The sequence below is a fragment of the Ursus americanus genome, chromosome 19, assembly GCF_024610735.1.
Source record: "Ursus americanus isolate L20-20 chromosome 19, mUrsAme1.1.p, whole genome shotgun sequence".
Lineage (NCBI taxonomy): Eukaryota > Metazoa > Chordata > Mammalia > Carnivora > Ursidae > Ursus > Ursus americanus.
The window spans coordinates 36,143,322-36,161,841 of NC_142145.1; the positions used below are offsets into that span (position 1 = coordinate 36,143,322).

General features: G+C 43.7%; 1 protein-coding gene across 4 annotated transcripts in view; it reads right to left on the bottom strand.

The window, feature by feature from the left end:
• MAPRE2 (microtubule associated protein RP/EB family member 2) overlaps nucleotides 1-18,520 on the bottom strand; it is a 149,525-nt gene that overhangs the window by 18,266 nt on the left and 112,739 nt on the right. For all 4 annotated transcript variants that reach the window (XM_087869878.1, XM_087869877.1, XM_045777887.2 and 1 more), the window contains 2 exons: nucleotides 18,253-18,398; nucleotides 14,721-14,934 (listed from right to left, as the gene is read on the bottom strand). In XM_087869878.1, coding sequence (XP_087726004.1) covers nucleotides 14,721-14,934; nucleotides 18,253-18,398 — 360 coding nt within the window. The remainder of the gene's footprint in view (nucleotides 1-14,720; nucleotides 14,935-18,252; nucleotides 18,399-18,520) is intronic.

Below are 18,520 nucleotides of genomic sequence, written 5' to 3' on the forward strand. Positions count from 1 at the left end.
GCATCGGTTCTCCCGTTCCATTTACTCTCTATCTTGAAAATCAGCAGGCTGCAGCCCAAGTCTCTGTGATCCTTTTTTTTTTTTTTTAAGATTTTATTTATTTATTCGACAGAGATAGAGACAGCCAGCGAGAGAGGGAACACAAGCAAGGGGAGTGGGAGAGGAAGAAGCAGGCTCCTAGTGGAGGAGCCTGATGTGGGGCTCGATCCCATAACGCCGGGATCATGCCCTGAGCCGAAGGCAGATGCTTAACCGCTGTGCCACCCAGGCGCCCCCTCTGTGATCCTTCTTAAATTACTTTGACTCATTCATTCACACGGCTCGTGTTTGCTGAACCCCTACTGTGTACCTGGCAAGCTATAGACAGTTGGGATCAATCAATGAACGAAACAGAAGATGCCAGTCTTGGGGGAATTTATATTCTAACAGGGGCAATTAGATAATTAACAACGTAATAAACTAGCAAGTAAATGCTATGGAAAAGTGAAAGAGCAGGGCAGGGGTGAGCCGCTGTTTGCAGGACTAACTCCAGGGAACCTGAGCGTCCACCACTCGTCTCTCTCCAGTCTCAACTCCTCACTCAGACCCACAAGCCTCCACAGGCCTCACTAGACCCAGGCCCCCTCAGAAGGACACTTCAGTGTCCCTGTTGGTGGCAGTCCTGCAGCCATCGGCACAGACGCGAGGCGGCAGATCCACAGCGGCACGTGTGGGGGGCTGGCCTGGTTCCAAAGTCCCACTCCTCAAAGAAGCCTCCATCTCTCGTGACAACCCCACAGTTGCAGCTTCCAGGCTCCCTGAAAGGGACGCGCCAGCTGCAGGAGTAAGCTTACTTCAGGGCCTCACTGAGAAAGTGAGACTTGAACAGAGACCCGAGAGAGGGGAAGGTGGCCTTCTGGACACCAGGAGCAGAGCTGGCCAGGCAAAGGCCCTGCTTCAGCTGTTCCGGAGCCAGGGGGGATGCCGGAGCACGGCGAGCCCGGGGGGGGGGGGTGGTGGTGCAGATCACCAGGGCCCGAGAGGCCGGGTGTAGGGCATGCGCTTTCCTTCTGATGGAAGAGGGCAGAGGGAAGCGGTGGCAGGGCCCGGAGCAGAGGAGCCCCATGGTTGCTGGCGGCGCGGAGAACAGTGGCCACTGACGAGCTGCCGCCCGAAGTCTCCTGGGTGTGAGTGTGAGTCCTCAGGACGAGTTTTCTTTTTGGTAAATCACTGACAATGCTCCAGGGTAGACAACCCTATCATGTACCCTCTAAAACAGGCACCAAACGTCTGCCATTTTATACCACTGACATTTTGCCACATGAACAGTAACAAGAAGACATTCTGGGATCGATAGCATCTGCTACTGATTCCCGGGCGAGGGCTGAAGGAAAGTAGGCAGTGACAAGAGCTATGAGTCAGCCCGTGTCCCTCCCAATTCACTACTCAAGGGTCACTGCACAGTCTGATAACTGGCTCTGCCCTGGGACAGCATGCGAGTGAGCGACACCAGAAGTCAGGGGCCCGGGGAAGGGGCGGCTGGCCCAGCACTGAGAGCTCCAGGGCCTGGGGGCTCCCCTTCCCCAGCCAGGGGTCACAAAGCCTGCCCCTGTGATGGGCAAGAGGGCCCGAGCACGTCCAGCCAGTGTGAGCATTCACAAAACCGAGTTCCTTCTGCCCTGGTTACTGTCCCTGCTGGAGATGATGTGCTTATTTTTAGCCATCATGTGATTCTCCAGTATTTTCCAGGCTCTGCTTGAGTCACTATGGTTTCAGAGAATTTTTCATAGTGGGGAAAAAATGCACGAAAGAACTCCTTTTCAAATGGCTCAAGTATTAAAAAATCTAACCTTTGAATAGTTGTTTGAACGTGTGTGTATGTGGTGTGTGTATTTCTTGTGATAAACGGACTTTTCACACCTCTGTGTCTTGGCAGACGATTAAGTGTGCTTTGAAATACATGAGGTGCTAACCAATCACTATCTTAGTTCAAATTCTCATTTTTAAATTGTCCTCAGAGCAGTTTCTCTCTAGAAATGGCGAGAATCCCTGACTCCCATGAAAACAATCACATCAGAATCCCAACAATTTAGGGGGAACACCCCTTGCCCGTCTCCTGCAACAATAAGAAAAGCTGGTGGCTGCCGCAGCCCGACTAACCCACCCAGACAATTAAGAGTGAAAACACACAGGCACCACTGTGACCTCCCCACCACCGGGACCCTGTGCTCCTGGCATATGGCAGTCCTTTAAGCAGAAGGCTTATAGATTACAATGGCTATTTGGGGGGAACACAATGACTTCATAATGTACAGATCCAGTCCTACTGACTCCAATGTCAAGACCAGTGTTTTAGGTGGTTTTTCTGATGGTGGCCAGTCCGCTGTGCTCCATTAACACTATCTTACTCAGACTCCCCTGCGAAGAGATTGACATGGTCTGAGGCCACGGAGCAGTTGAAGCTCAGGTGGGTGAGAACCAGGGCTGAGCCGCAAAGGAGTCCTCTCCTCTCCTGCAGCTGGCTCCTGCCCCTGGCTCTCTGCTTCCACCAACCAACCATTAAGCCAGAAACGTGTGCGACACGTATCCTTGGCTTCGCTTCTCCTTTACTTCTCATATCCGATTGTCAAGTTTTATTGACTCCATCTCCTTAAAGTCTCCATAACCCACATGGCCCATGACCTTTGTTTAGGCCAACCTCCTCCCCAAATGGTCTGTTGTAATAGCCTCTTAGCTAGTCTTCTGGATTGTAACTCTACACCCTCCATGGATTCTCTATACTAAAGAGCAAACTTGTACTTAAAACTTTTTAACTATTCTCGACTGCCCCCTTTAAAGTGTAAATCTCTGTGACCAACAGAACCTAAGGTGACCCCCTCCCCGCAATGAGCTTCACCTCATGGTATTCCCACCTTTGTACAGTCCCTTTCCTTAGAGTATGGGTGGGACCTGTGTCTGGCTTCTGAGAGAATACGGCAAAGGTGAGGGGAGGTCGCTCTCATGATGATGGCACTTTACAGAGCTCTTTGGCTAGCATACATGCTGGAGAGAATCCCCCTACTGGCCTCGAAGAAGCAAGCTGCCACGTACTAAGCACGCACGCTAAAAATGAAAAGCCCGTGTGGCGAGGAACTGCAGGTGGCCTTTGGGAACTGAGAGCAGCGGCCAGCAAGAAACTGAAGCCTTAGTTTTGCGGCCTCTAAGAAACGGTCACAGCCCAAGGGAGCTCTCCCCGGTTAAGCCTCTGATTAGACCAGAGCCCCGGCAGATACCTGGATTACTGCCTGCGGGGCCTTAAAGCAGAGAACACAGCTAAGCTGGGCCTGGACTTCAGAAGGTGGAAGACAATACGTGTGTGTGGTTTTAAGCTGCTAAGTGTGTAGTGGCTGTTTGGCAGCAACACAACATGAATACCACCTCTCAGCTCATACAAGGGCCCCGCTCACCTCTGCAGCCTCACAATCTCAACATTCACGCGGAACAACGTGCACTTTACTCAATACGGCATGGTCTCTGTTGACGTCAACATTCTCCTCTTTCTGCTGGCAGTGCTCTTGTCCATACTCTTGACCTGGCTAACTTCTACTCATTCAGCAAGTCTTAGTCAAATCTCACTTTTCCCCGAGAAGCCTTTCCAGAACATGCAAGACCAGCTCAGGGTGTCTTTCTACACACTCCGACAGCACATACCTCACTTTACTGCTACTGTTTATTGCCATGTGTTGTCACAGGCTGTAACTTCCTTGAATCACGATGTATCTCCAGAACCTCTTACAGTGCCTTACATACATGTGGAGAGACTGAATGAATGAGAATTCAAGTAAAGCTTTCATAAAAAGAACGAGTCCAGTAAAAAGGAACTGCTAATTAAGAAATTTTTTTTCTGAGCTGCTGTGTAGGGCACCATGCTATTTCCTAAGCTATAATACAAGGGGCTCCTCAGGTGATGCATGACTGGGGAGAACATAAAAATAGCCATATATCAGCTTAAGGACCACATCTTCCTGGATCCAAATGGACACGCAGTGATTCAATTTAAATCAATTCGACAAATTCTAAATGAGAACCTTCTATGTGTCAGGCAACGGAGAAAAAAATGATTGAATAAGATAGAATTGGCTGATAGTTTAGTTCACCCAATTCAAAGGGGGTCCAGAAAATTCTTCAAAGTCAAAACTGTTTTCTATTCCTGCCCAACACACCAAATGACAAAGAGTGGTAAGAAAGAAAAATAGGTGCACGGGCGACCGGTGATATTCTAGTTATGGAAACGGAGAATAAATCCTAAGTCATTGCCTTTTGAGGGCACACAAGTTTTACTGTGAGGTTAAGAAGCCAAACACCAAGTTATTCTTCCTTTGGAGAGAAGGGATGATCAGAGTAACCTGCGGAATTTAGTGCAAAACCGATTAGTATTTCGACACGCCCAGGGAGCGGTGAAAGTGACCCGATGCTGGCCACGGAAGGACTCTGCTGTTTGCGGCAGGGCCAGGAGGGTCTGCTGCGCAGCTGCGGGTGCGACAACAAGGGAGGCCGTCGGTCCTCCTCCGCAGGGCCCCGTGGGGGGCGGGGGGCAGCCTGCCCAAACACGTGCCTGTTTTGTCTGAGGGGCTGCTTCCTCTTCCCTCCGAAACCACCCAGACCACCTACTCAGAGAAGGAGTTGAATCAACGGTTTAAGAAATCTGAGATTAGCAATCCCACTCCTCCGGGGCTCAGTAGGCCGGGCTTCCTACACGTTTCTGCTCCGGGGCTGAGAAGAGCTCTGGGACCAGTGGCTCAGTGTTTCCTGCGCTGATGAGTTTACAGACGGTAGAGGACCGCTCAGGAAGAACCCGCGGCAAGGACGCATGAGACTGTTTTTAAACTTTAAAAATTATTGCTATTTTAAAAAATTGAACAGCGTGTGCTCCGTTTCAAGCCTTCAGGAACCTGTGGAGCCTTTCAGGTCCTCTGTATGCTAATTTGAGTGTGGTCTGTGAGAAATTACCGTGGTTCAGAATAGTGTGAGGAGGAGATACGAACATAAAGCAAGACCACATCCGCGATATTTCAGAGGCAATATAATGGTTTAAGAGGGTAGGCTCTGGAATCACAGGGTCAAACTTCAAACTCTGGGTCCCCCATTTCTAGTGTGTGACCCTGGCAAGTTACTGAACCTCTCTGTGTTGCAGTTTCCCCACCTCAAAAACAGGGGGGATGGTCATAGGTTTTGATCTCGAAGTTTTCAAAAATCCTAGTTTTATGGAAAACTAGGTCTTATTTTGATTTCAAAAAGCCAAAATAACTAAAACTTGTGCACTGAATTAGTAAATCACCTGTCAAAGATGCTGTCTCAGTAAGCAAACACACTGAGATGGCAATGAAAAATGCATGGCTGCTCCTAGGAAGAAAGTTCTCGGCCTCGTCCTCAGATACCGCCAGAAGATTGCTATCTGAAGCTCCTGAATTCTTCATGTCTCTGCTCCTCTCAATATTCCAAACTTACAGTCGGTGACCTGGCAAGGCCGAGCGCTGTTTATACTGTATGCTGTGGTTTTATCATTACAGGTTGAAAAATGCAGTTTCAGTTATTCTTTGAGGAGAAAAGTGTCCAGATGCTCAGTGGTGCATCTTGTATACTGTACGTAAGATAGACGTGTAGCTGGAGGAACAAAGCCACCAATATGCTTCTCCTTCCCACGAGCAGCCGTTACCCGGAACGCGGCCTAGCGATGGGATGGTTTCTTACTCGCAGGAGACCAAGGGGATGCAACGCTGACCCAGGGCAGGAATGGAGTGAAAGAGACCGTGTTCGTGTAATAAGACATGCTAGCATCGACTGGAAAACAACACTAGCTAATTACGAGACTAGTAAAAAGGCACCTCTTCCTTGTTTTGAGTTGATATTACATGAGCTCTTAAAAGATTTGATCCTTGAAGAAGTGAGCAGGTATGTGGGCGGCAGAGTATATGGTCAGCTGACGGGGGGCTGTGAGGACGGGTAATAGCAGGAGCACAGCGGGAAGGGGAGACCATGAAGGGGCAAGAAGGATGCCTGGGCCTAAGGCTCTGAGATGTCAAATGCCATCATGGGCTGGGCTGGTCTGAAGGGCAGAAATGGGAAAATGCATTTCTTGGAATAAATAATGGCTTCGGGGTGAGAGCACCATTTGTGTTTAAAGGGCAGACTTTTCTCAAAAGGTAGGTGAAGACGTAGGTTTTGTCAGTAATGAGGAAAGGGAAGTGCTGCACGACGGCAGAGGCCCAGGCCCAGGCTGGGACCCTCTGAGTGAAATGTAACTTCTTGAATACTTTTTACTTGGACTCTAATTAAGTCCCTGTTAAATCAAAAACATCAACACTCTTTGGAACAAAACACCAAAAGTTGCAATGTCTCCAACAGAACATCACAGTGTCTATGATACAATCCAAAGTTACTCAACACAGAAAGAGCCAGGAAAATGTGACACATTCTCAAACAAAATCTACAGATGCCAATCGTGAGGTGGTCAGAATGGTGGCAGAACTTTAAAGCAGCTTTCATAACCAGTGCAGGGAGGTATGGTCATAGTAAGTGAAAGGTAGGCAATATCAACAGAGAAAGAAAGAAAGTGAATTACCACTGAAAACATGCAGAAGTTGAAATTTTAAAAATGCTCAATCGAAGAGAGATGACAGAGGAAAAAGAGGGTACACCTCAAGATGTATTAGTAGAAACCATCCAATCTAAAGAAGAGAAAGAATGCTGGAAAAAAGTGAACAGAGCCTCAGGAACCTGTGGGATAATTTCAGAAGCGCTAACATATGGATAAATGGTATCCCAGAAGGAGAGGACAGAGAGAATGGGGCTGAAAAAATATCTGAAATAATGGCTGAAAACCTCCCAAATATGGTAAAATACATCAACGTAAGAGATTTAAGTAGCTTAACAAACTCCAAGACAAGATAAATTCAAAGAGAACCGTGGTCAGGCACATCCCAGTCACACTACTGAAAACCAAAGATAAAGAGACTCCCGAGAGCACCCGGAGAAAAACAACGTCTTGCATATGGGGGACGCATGATGAGAATGACCAAGCACTTCTTATCTCCGGAGGCCACAGACACCGCCACAACAGCTCTGAAGCGCATGAAGAAAGGAGGATCAGCTGGGATTCTCTATCTACGGAAACTTTCAATAATGAAGGTGAAATAAAGACATTTACGGAGAAAGGAAACTAAAAGAATTGGTTGCCACTAGACCTGCTCTAAGGAATGTTAAAGCAAGTTCTTCAGTATGAAGAGAAATGAAATCAGTAGGGAACTCAGATCTTTAGGAATGACTGAAGAAGAGAGGAAATGGTAAAAGGTTGGGGGAAAACCCTCTATTTTTTTCTTTTAATTTCTTTAAAACACATATGATTGCTTAGAACAGTACTGCCTCATAGAAATATAATGTTAATCATGCAATTAAAAAATTTAAGGACATTAATTTGAATATGTGCAAAATACAGAGATATATACAGGCTGTGATTTCTACATAATCAATAAAATTATTAGAGGTTTTATATTCATTTTTCTGACACTAAGCTTTTTAAGTCCAGCATGCATTTTATCCACGCAGCACATTTCCATGTAGACTAAGCACAGATGAAATGCTCAAAGCCACTTCCGGAACAATGCCAGCCTCATGCCCAAGTTCTAACATTGCCTCACAGGATTTAGGATGCATGTGGCTGTAATGCAGACGACAACTACAACAAAGGACCGTGGGACGAAGGGTTGCCAGTGTTCCACATTTTACATGAAGAGATAAAATATGATTTTTAAGTACACTGTGAAAAAATAAGGATATACATTGTACTTCTTAGAGCAACCACTAAAAAAAATTAATGCAAAGAGATAAAGGTAGGGAGGCAATACATGAAGATGGAATGTACAATAGCTGTCAATTACAGAATATGGATGTGGCACCTAAAGCAACAACAACAAAATAAACAAGCTGGACTATATCAAACTAAAATGTTTTTGCTTTAGTAAAAGAAACCAACAACAAAGTGAAAAGACAACCTATAGAATGGGAAAAGTATTTGTAAACCATGTATCTGGCAAGAGATTTACACACAAAATACATAAAGAACTCCTACAACTCAACAGCAAAGAAGCAAGTAACTCACCTCAATTTAAAAAACGGACAAAGGACCTAAAACAGACATTTCTTCAAAGATATAAGAAAGACCACCAGGTATATGAGAAGATGCTGAACATGAGCAATCATTAGGGAAATGTAAATTAAAACCGCAGTGAGGTATCACGTTATGCCAATCAGAGTGGCTATCACTAAAAGGATAAGAAAGAAGAAATGCTGGTGAGGATGTGGAGAAAAGGGCACCCTTGTGCACTGCTGGTAAGGAAGGAAATTGGTGCAGCCACTATAGAAGACCGTAAGGAGGATCCTCAAAAAATTAAAAATGGAACTACTCTATGATCCATCAATTCTACTTCTGGTTATTTATCCAAATAAGTAAGTAAATGTTCACAGCAGCATTATTTATAATAGCTGAAACACGGACACAATCTAAATGTCCATTGATGGATAGATGGATAAATTGTGGGACACACATACACACACAGGGATATTTTTCAGCCATAAAAAAACAACAAAATCCTACCATTTGCAACAACATGGGTGGACCTTGAAGGCATTACGCTAAGTGAAATAAACCAGACAGAAAGACAAAGACCGTATGATCTCACATGTGGACTCTCTAAAACCAACCAACCAACCAAACTCAGAAAAAGAGATCGCACTTGGGGTTACCAGAAGCAGAGAGCAGGGGGAGGTGTACGGCAAGAAGGTGGCCAAAAGGTAAAACTTGCAGTTGTAAGATAAGTACTAGGGATGTAACGCACAACATGACAACTACAGTGAACACTGATGTATGATCTGTAGGAATGTAGTTAAGAGAGTAGGTCCTAAGAGTTCTCACCACTAGGAGAGATTTTTGTTTTCTTTTTATTTTATCTATATGAGAAGATGGATGTTGGCTGAACCTACTGTGGTAATCATTTCACAATACATATAAAAGCAAGCCATCACGCTGTACTCCTTAAACTCATACAGTGATATATATCAATTCTTCCACAATAATACTGGAAAAAAAATAATTAGAAAATCCAGAAGACAACAGGAAAAGAGAAACAGGGGCGCCTGGATGGCTCAGTCAGTCAAGGATCTGATTCCTGATCTCAGTTCAGGTCTTGATCTCAGGGTCATGAGTTCAAGGCCTGTGTCAGGCTCCACGCTGGGCATGGAGCCTACTTAAAAAAAAAGGGGGGGGGGGAAAGAAACAGAAAAAACAGAAGGGACAAGCAGAAAACAAATGACAATATGGTAGACCTAAATCCAGCCAAATCAAGAATTACATTAAATTGTAATGGACTGGATACTGCAATGTCCAGAGACTATGAGAATGAATAAAAATGCAAGACCCAATTATATGCTTTTTAGAAGAGGTACACTTCAAATATAAAGTCAAAGATAGGTAGAGATTTAGCTTATCATGGGGAAAGATACACCATGCAAACAGTAAGCATAAGAAAGGTGGAATGGCTGTTTAATATCAGATAAAATAGACTTCAAGACTAAGAGTTTTAACAAAGATCAAGGGGGACACCTCATAAAATATAAAGGTCAATTCACTAGAAATGACTTAATCATAAATGTGTATGCACCTAATAACAGAGTCCTACATACAGGAGACAAAAATTGAGAGAACTGAAGAGAGAAAAGACAATACCACAATCAACGTAACACCCTCTTCACAGCAATTGCTGGAACTAGACAAAAACAAAAATCAGTAAAAACAGAGGACCTGAGTAACACTACCCACTGCCTTGCTCTAACTGGTATTTCTTTAACACTATGCAACCGACAACTGCAGAATACACAGTCTTTTCAAGCGCACATGGTGCTAAGAGACACCATATTCTGGGCCATAAAATCAAGATCAGAACAAGGACAAAATCACTATAAACTGCTACATTTCACTGCCTCTCCTAAAAACACAAAATAGAACTTTTTGGGAAAGTAAAAACAACTCTTCTTTCCCCAAAAAAGGTGACAGGCAATGCTTACTTAGATTTACAGGTAGTCAACAAATAAACCAATAAACCTGGTCACCTTGTTAAGATCCTATAAACAGCCTTAGAGAACCCTAATTACTGATAACTGAGAGAGTATTCACATATTCATAGTTTTGGAAAAATACTGTTAGGATTTCTTTGTATCCACAGTTAGGGATTTAAGCATGATTGCTCAAATCCTTTATTCCATTATACTTCTGAGGTTGCTTCCTTTTTGAAACCATCTAATATTTCTATTGATCTCACTGTAAGGCTGGAGCACTCAAGTCCCCAAGGAAAAGAGAAAGCACAGACTCAATTTCCATAGCAACTCTAAATCCATCACACTATATTTGTATATGAGAATTTGATTTAAATACATTAATATATGTGAACTTGCAATGTGTCTATGCTTTGGTTGCTATAGGAACCGCAACTTCACATTTCCTTTTAAGTTTAGTAAGTGCTCACCCTTCACAACTGAATCCCCCCACCCTGACGGCTATCTTGAGTTGCAGATAAGGCTCATGGCAATAAACTTACACATCATGACTCACGATGAGAGATGCACTTAACAGAGCTCTATCATCATGAAAATATCTGTTTTAGCGCGTGCTCTCGTTGGTAGATCAAAAGCAGTTCAAGATGCGATTCCTGAGAACGCGGATAGAACAGCTGGCCAAGCAGCCGTTCCGCTGTACGTGGCAGCCCCTGCCTCTGCCAACCTCGTTACAGTGCAGGTAAGTTACCCAACTACGCGCGGACACCAATGCGCTCTGTGGCTTCTCTGAAGCTGCAGAAGGATGTTCTGTGTCTGTCCTGAAATGGCAGAAACATCTAGCACGTTCTCACGACAGCAGAAAGCACCGAGTGTGTGGAGTGTACCTATTTCACACAAAAGCAAAGCACCCACGGAGCATGGCTATGGAAGTCTGTATGGTGAAAACACTTTTTTTTTTGGACAATTTGGACAGTACTTAATTATCAACAGGCGGATGATCCATTCCGTGATCACATTTCCACTCTAATGTGGGCCTTTTGCCACACGCCTCTCTGGAGCTTCTCCTTATTGCTCTTAATGTATTACAGTCAAGACATGCAAGTTAATTTTAATATTAGCCTAAGGAAATATTTGGGGAGAAGGAAATCCACGGCAAAAATCAATCAAGTATTCCAAAGCAAAAATGAAAAAATAAAGATCTCCTGCTTTCCATTATACCAGCCAAAGCTTGTTTCCATGAATGCAGATGGCTGAGAAATCACAAGGCTCAGAGGCGGAACGGACATTACTGCTGCACGTTATGGACGTGGCATCACTGTCCGATAACTGTGATCTACATGCGAGAACTCCCAGGGAGCTGACCCTCACCTCAGCAGCAAGCACGCAGACAAAATCGGACTTGTATATAAGGAGGATGGCCCCAAAGGGTTTCAGGCCAGAGTCAGGGAGCCCACTTTAGAATGTAAGTCATTCATGGGGGAGATGATTATTAACAGAAAATTGAACAGGATCTTAAGAATTCGAAGGGAACTCTGAGTGTATCAGTGAGTACATGCTGGCGTCCTACCGACCCTGAGGGACACGGAGAGGCAGGGAGCTTTTTATCTGTAATAAAGCATTCGGGCTGCTGGGCGGTTTAGCAAGCTTTCTGAAGTTTTTTGGCTCTTTCTTTACTGATGCTTATACTTCCTATTGCTATCAGTGTACTCCTTGTCCTAATAAGTTATGTGCTGAGAAACCATATCCCCATGTTTGTGACAATTATACATTTTATAAGACAGATTTTACAACACCTAGTCTGACTCTTGGAAGACATTTTGGCTTACATTTTCTTGGCTGTATTCCCACGAGTTGGACACTTGACTTCAAGAAAAATGAGGTCTCATGTATTTATAGGAGCCTTTCACCTATTACAGCTTTTAAAACAATGTTCTATATGTGATGTATACCTGGCTATAATTTTTTCCACAGTATAGTTTTTCCATCCCACAATATCCAAGAGACAGAACCTATTTTATTAAAAAGGGTATGACTGGCTTGACTTTTGAAAATATCCTTTCTCCCTGATTGAGACCAATGAGGCGCACATGGTCAAGGGATTAGGAACACGAGTCTTAAGAACTATACTGCTTTCTGGAACATTAGAAACCCTATTTATTACCTGTTGACTTCAATGTGTTTCCTGAGCTTTGTCACCTGAGAGGTTAAGGTCTGGAAGAAATATATTTCTGTTTCAGGTTCACGGGCATTCTACCAAAATAGCATGCGTTTCTCTGCGGCTTCTGTGAAGGACCAGTGGGGGAACTGCTAGGAAACAAGGCCAAGGCAGCACCATGGGCAGTGGTGCTGGGGCAGCAGGAGCAGTGGTGCCAGTCCAAGGACACGTTGTGACTGTGGAACACACATAAATTTCTGAGGCCTAATTTCACTACTAAAAACTTGGGGGAAAAAACTTGGCAGCTGAGTTTTAAGATGAATCTGTATATCATTAAGAGCTCTAGAAAAAGACCCTAAGATGCGAAATGCCAGGTACCCTGAGTCGCCCCTCCCACCCACGCCCTCCTACTCCATCTGCCCACCAAATCCCCCACACCACTCTTCTTCTCCACCCCCATCTACTGCACTGATCGAGGTTTCTGACCAAACTTGAAGGCCAATTTGAAATGCCATAAATTTTTGTTCCCCAGACTCCTTGTGGCATTTTACCCAACCTCTCCCCAGCACTTGTTAAAATAAAAATAAAATTCCCCTTCCTCTCTAAGTTTGTACCAGCACCCTTGACCTCATTTTCTCCCTCCAGCTTAAGGGTCCTGCTCCACATATTTCCCCTCCTTTTTCCTATCAACAACTATTTCTTCTCCGTGGACCTTTCTCTCATCTTACAAACTTGCTCACTGTGCCTTGTCCTAAAAGCAAACGAAAACACATGGAGGACAACAGCATGCTCCTTCCAATCTCACTTCTTGAGGCTGTCAGCTTTTCCCCACAACAATTCAACTTTTTTCCTGATGAAATTGGTGAAGGTGGAATCTACTCTTACTGCATGACTTTACCATTCGCAAGGTCGTGCCTTCGTCCAGGCTCTGGAATCTAGATTTTATGCACCCAGCGTCTTATGGACCAGTTCTCTTGAGGATTACTCCTCACCTCCTGGGAGCCCGGTATCTTTGGCCTCTTTTCAGGCTACATCCTATTTGATCTCTCCATGATTAATATTCAGCACTGCTGGTGATCCCTCTGTCTCAAAATTTCCTACTGTTCATTCTCTGATGCTGAGTTTTCCTAGTTTTTCCCCCTGATGTTCATGTCTTTTTCTCAGCTTCCTCTTTTCCCTCTGGTTCCTTCAATGTATGTATGTATTGCCAGAGATCTGTGCTTAGCTTAGTTTATTTTATATAAACTCATTCAATCTATGGCTTCAAAGCTGGATTTTTTAAGCTATTTTAATCGTCTTCCTCCAATTCCTCTACCCACTCTGGGTCCCATCATTCCACTGAGTGACCCCTAACTTGAGAAATCCAATGTGCTCTTCCAGTCCTCATTCTACTTGACTCCTCCATACACTGAGATATTCTGTTCCCTTCCTTCTGCTTCCTTGACATGTCGTTCCTTCATTTCCTTTACTCTTTCTGGCATCTTCCCGGCTCTTGTACAAACCCTTCCTTTTCTGCCCAAACATGAAATGTTAGAGTCCCTCAAGCCAGTCTCCCTCCCCTTCCCACTGAGGGCTCATGTCCAGCCTCAGTGACACGGATCTATGGAAGCCTCACAGAGGGACCCCTCTAGCCTCTACAATACGCCTGTATTGTTCAGTATTAGTATTCGTCTAGCCACCTCACTCATTCTGATTGGAGGGTGGGCATAAATAAGGAATTTGTATTATTTACAAAATTAATGTTACCGATTTAACAAGCGTGAACACTGGTTTTTAGGATGGAACAAGTAGTTTCTGAGGATTTCATTGCTTAACCGTCCAGTACCGCAACCTGTGTACTAATGACCTCAGATGTACGAGAATGCCCTCCTGCTCGATCAAGTCTCTTTTTTTATGGAAGGATGTTTATATTTTTGAAAGGTTTTATTCACAAAACTTTCAAAGGTTTTTTTTAAAAGTTCTAGGTATTCATTCCCAATGACTTCACTTTTGAACCAAGATGGATAAAATGAGGTCTTGTGAATATTTTCACATAAAATTTGGCACTGGCTCTACAGGAGATAGGATGCATATTTCATAAGTTTCCTTTGCAAGATTATAGATTATTCATATTTAAAAGTATAAATTGGTTCATGCTCTGGTTTGCAGAGCCAGCAATTAAGCAGTAAAAATATTCCAGTTGAAATCTAAACAGACTTGATATTTTTCAGAAAAGCATACCAAGAATATGAAATCGATCCCTAGAGTATTATCTTAACGCACAGCTTGAATGATAAAAAGTGACTAACTCTGCCTTTTTACTAGTTTAAATCATGAACATTAGACTTATTACAGATAAGGCACTGCTGGGAAGATAATGTGGTCAAATAGGCAACAATAAAAATCACCCAGAGGCACAGAGACTGACTGCTGGGAAGAATCAACCAAACACAGGAGAGCACAGGTGAACCGGAGCCATTTCCCAAAAGGAAAGCAACTGTCGGATCTCACTGTTCGGTACCTGCGGTGGGGGAGTTTGCGTGGTGAGACTTTTTTGGCAGGTTGAAGATCTGTTCGCCGGGGTCGGGGGGAGGGATTGCGTCTTGCCCTTGCCGTGCTTCTACAGGATCATACTCCTTCCCGTCGTAGTTGGCATCATAGAATTTCTTAAACCACTGAATGAAATCCAGGTTGTCCTGGAAACGCCCTTTCACCAGCTTCTCCACTGGGATCACCTGCAATATAAAATCACCAGGAGGCATGACCCCGTCTGTGCGAATTTAACACAACCGAAGGGTTCCCTGTAACTATTTCCACAATTACGGACTACTGGTCTCCCCACAGCTTCTTGGCTGGCTATATTCTAGAATTCTCCTTTTTTCCCCACTGTATTAAAGTGAAACTAAAATGCTGTAGGTGTTCTTTGGAATTATTTCGTGCTCCTGAATGGATGAGACGGAACAAGGAACGCCCTTAGCTGTCAAGAGGGGCTGATCCTCTTCACAACGCATGGAATCACTCAAGCATCTCCCTGCAAAAATGGGCCAGGGATGTTGCTGTTTCAAGACTGATGGATTTTCCCAATTTCTCTCTAACACTTGCTCCGGTGGTGGTGGAATGAACTCCTGTAAGGATAACAGCTACCGGAGAGTGTGAATAAGACTCAAATCAACGCTAAACATACATTTATCTGGTGGTTCATATGAAGCAAAATAAACTTCCCTGTTTGTTGTTGTTTTGTTTTTACACCGTAAATACAAAGATTCAAGCATTAAAAACAACTGCCTGTGGGGCCCCTGGGTGGCTCAGGTGGTTAAGCATCCGACTCCTGATTTTGGCTCAGATCATGATCTCAGGGTCGTGAGATGGGCTGCACAGGAGCACAGCTAACGTGCCAGGGGAGAGCAGACGGACAGAAATGGGGTCTGATTAGGGGAGTCCCTGAGAGCATTCTGCGCTATATTCACCTCAACTTCTGAGACAGATTTCACTTTTCATGGAGTAACTCTTTCTACTGGCAACCTAGACAGCCAACAGGTACTCCCTTTAGAGGTCATACAGGAACGTTCAGAATTATGACAGGAAGAAACGTGGGGTGACTGAATAGCTTTATTTCAGCGGGCAGCTATTTTTGAAGGAAACTGGAAAAAAAGAACATAGTTATGCAAATGTGCCATTACCAGGTTCCGACTTCCTCATTTCTGAGTGGGAATCCCAGCTGAATGTAGGCCACGAGAGCTACAAAGCTGGGGGGTGAGTCCAATCACAGGTACACAATTCAGACACAAACCCAGCGTTCCAAGTACACAGCTTCACTGTGCGATAATATGACCAGAAGCCATAGAATCTCAGCAAGGCTTTGTCACCTCAGGAGCTGGATACCACTGATATCCTAAAATGGATCATCAGGACCACTTAAAAACAGAGAATGACCTCAAATATCAACAACCACTTGAAGGAAAGAACAACTGAAGCATTTTAGGCCACCCATTAAATCATTAGCAACGAATTTTTAAAAAATGTTTTAATGAAGCTAAAACTGAAAAGAACTCAAGTACAGAGCAAAATAAAGAGAAACAAACTTTGGGAGGGGACCACATTTTTTGTGAAGACTCTTCAGCGAGGGAGACTTGGGTGCGGAACTCTCTCTCCTACCAAACTTCAGTGAAATCCGCCCACACCGAAGAATTCTTTCCACACATGCACTTAATAGTTGACTTTTTAGTGTGCTAAATATGTTCATGTTTTCTGGTTTACAGCTTTTGTTTATGCCAATAATGATTTTTAAGTGCCTTCTTAGGGAATAAGGCCCTTTAATTAACATTGCTACTATATTTTGTTTTCTGCCAGGTGTGAACCTTTAGAACCAGTTTTAGATAATGGTACTACCTTAACTGCGCCAAGCAGGCACTTACTTCTGTTGACTTGATTTCACATTCCCTACCAAAACGGAAGTTCTGGGGGCATAAGTTCAAAATCTGGGGTGACAAGCACCTGCTGTTACGCTCTGACAAACATGCACAGGGACCACTGCCTCTCCAAGGACCCTTGAGTGGAATCGTAGCATATTAAGCTGGAGAGGCCAACAAAGGTGATCAAGGTCAATCTCCCTGCACCGGAATTTTATCTTCAGTGTTCTTAACAATGGCTCATCCACTCTCTCTGTATACGCTTCCACAGAGATATAGAGCTCCCTAAATTTGTTGCATAGCTATTTATGAGTTTTTCTTTTTGATCTAGGAGCATGTCTAGAGAAAGGATATAGAAATGTATAGAGAGGTAATACTGTTAATAAGTCAGGAGAACCTATGTAGCTCTGGTTTCCAATACATATGGAAGGAGCTAATTGGACATTAACCACAGCAAAGGACAAAGTTAAAAAGACTCCAAAACGTTGAGCTGTTAGAGGTAGGTCTTTAGAAATAAAAATTCTGAGAAAACAAGCTGCCAAGATTTTAACATTTTGATAAGAATGCTTTGATTTAGAAAGATACCAATTTCATTAAAAATATGTACAGTTTAGGGGCGCCTGGGTGGCTCAGTCGTTAAGCGTCTGCCTTCGGCTCAGGGCGTGATCCCGGCGTTCTGGGATCGAGCCCTTCATCAGGCTCCTTGCTCTGCTGGGAGCCTGCTTCTTCCTCTCCCACTCCCCCTGCTTGTGTTCCCCCTCTCGCTGGCTGTCTCTTTCTGTCAAATAAACAAATAAAATCTTTAAAAAAAAATATGTACAGTTTAGCAAGCTTTTCTCTTTTCCTTTAACTTGTCTCTTGTAACATTATTTAAATTTTTCATTTCCATGGCCTAGTTACTGCTACTATTGATGCCAAGAAAAGTTTTTTTTTTTCCTTTTTTCTCTTTCTCCTTATTCAAAATTCCTTTCTTCCCAAACCTGTTCCCTCTAAGAAATATATCCAAGATAAGGAATACGTATTAAATATGTATTTGCATAACAGGAAGCATGCAGAGACTGAGTGGACTTCAGCAAGAGTCCTTTAATGGGACTGCAGTCTACTTCATTTGTACCACGCTAGAACAAAACTGTAACATTCAAAGGGGGGAAAGGGGCAGTTTATGGACACTGAGAACTTGTATACACTATGCTGGACACGGTGACATGCATTCTCTCACTCTGACTTCATAACCACAGGGAAAGAGGTTTTAGTTCCACTTTATTGATGGGTAACTAAAAGAATTCAAGTAACTTGCTCAGATCTTGGACACGGGATACAAACACATGCCATTTTCACTGTAACCACAGAGCATCTGGCAAACATAAAAATTTTTCATCTCCAACAGAGTAACAACATTTTAACCTTTGTAATTACTGTTAGGGCTTTTAATCTAATGGCGTAAGTTTAGCGACTTCCTTAAATGAAAGCCTCCCCCAATATGGGAAGTGAGGGTTGATGCTTTATGCTAGGCACAGACCCCAAACTACTTTGACAATATCAAGATATATGCCATTGATATGTCTTTGGATTTTTGCATTTTTGCACAAAAACAATTTTAAGGAAAGACCATGCATTTTATGGAGGTGTAAATTAGTTTCCTACCTTATCAACATTCATTCGCTTAAACGATGCTTGCAGAAGTTTAAAATTGTGAATATACTCATGCTCCAGCTTTGCTTGAAATTTTACTTTCTTCAAACTAATGCAGCCTGGAAAAAGCATGTCCATGAACTGGCAATAGGCAGCTCCTGGAAAGAGAGGAGAAAAATGCTGATGTAAATCTGACTGTAGCCAGGTTGACTGAGGATTGCTAGGCCGGAAGGAGGCCCCCAGCTGTGTGCTCCTCTCAATGTACGTAAACCTCCCTCAT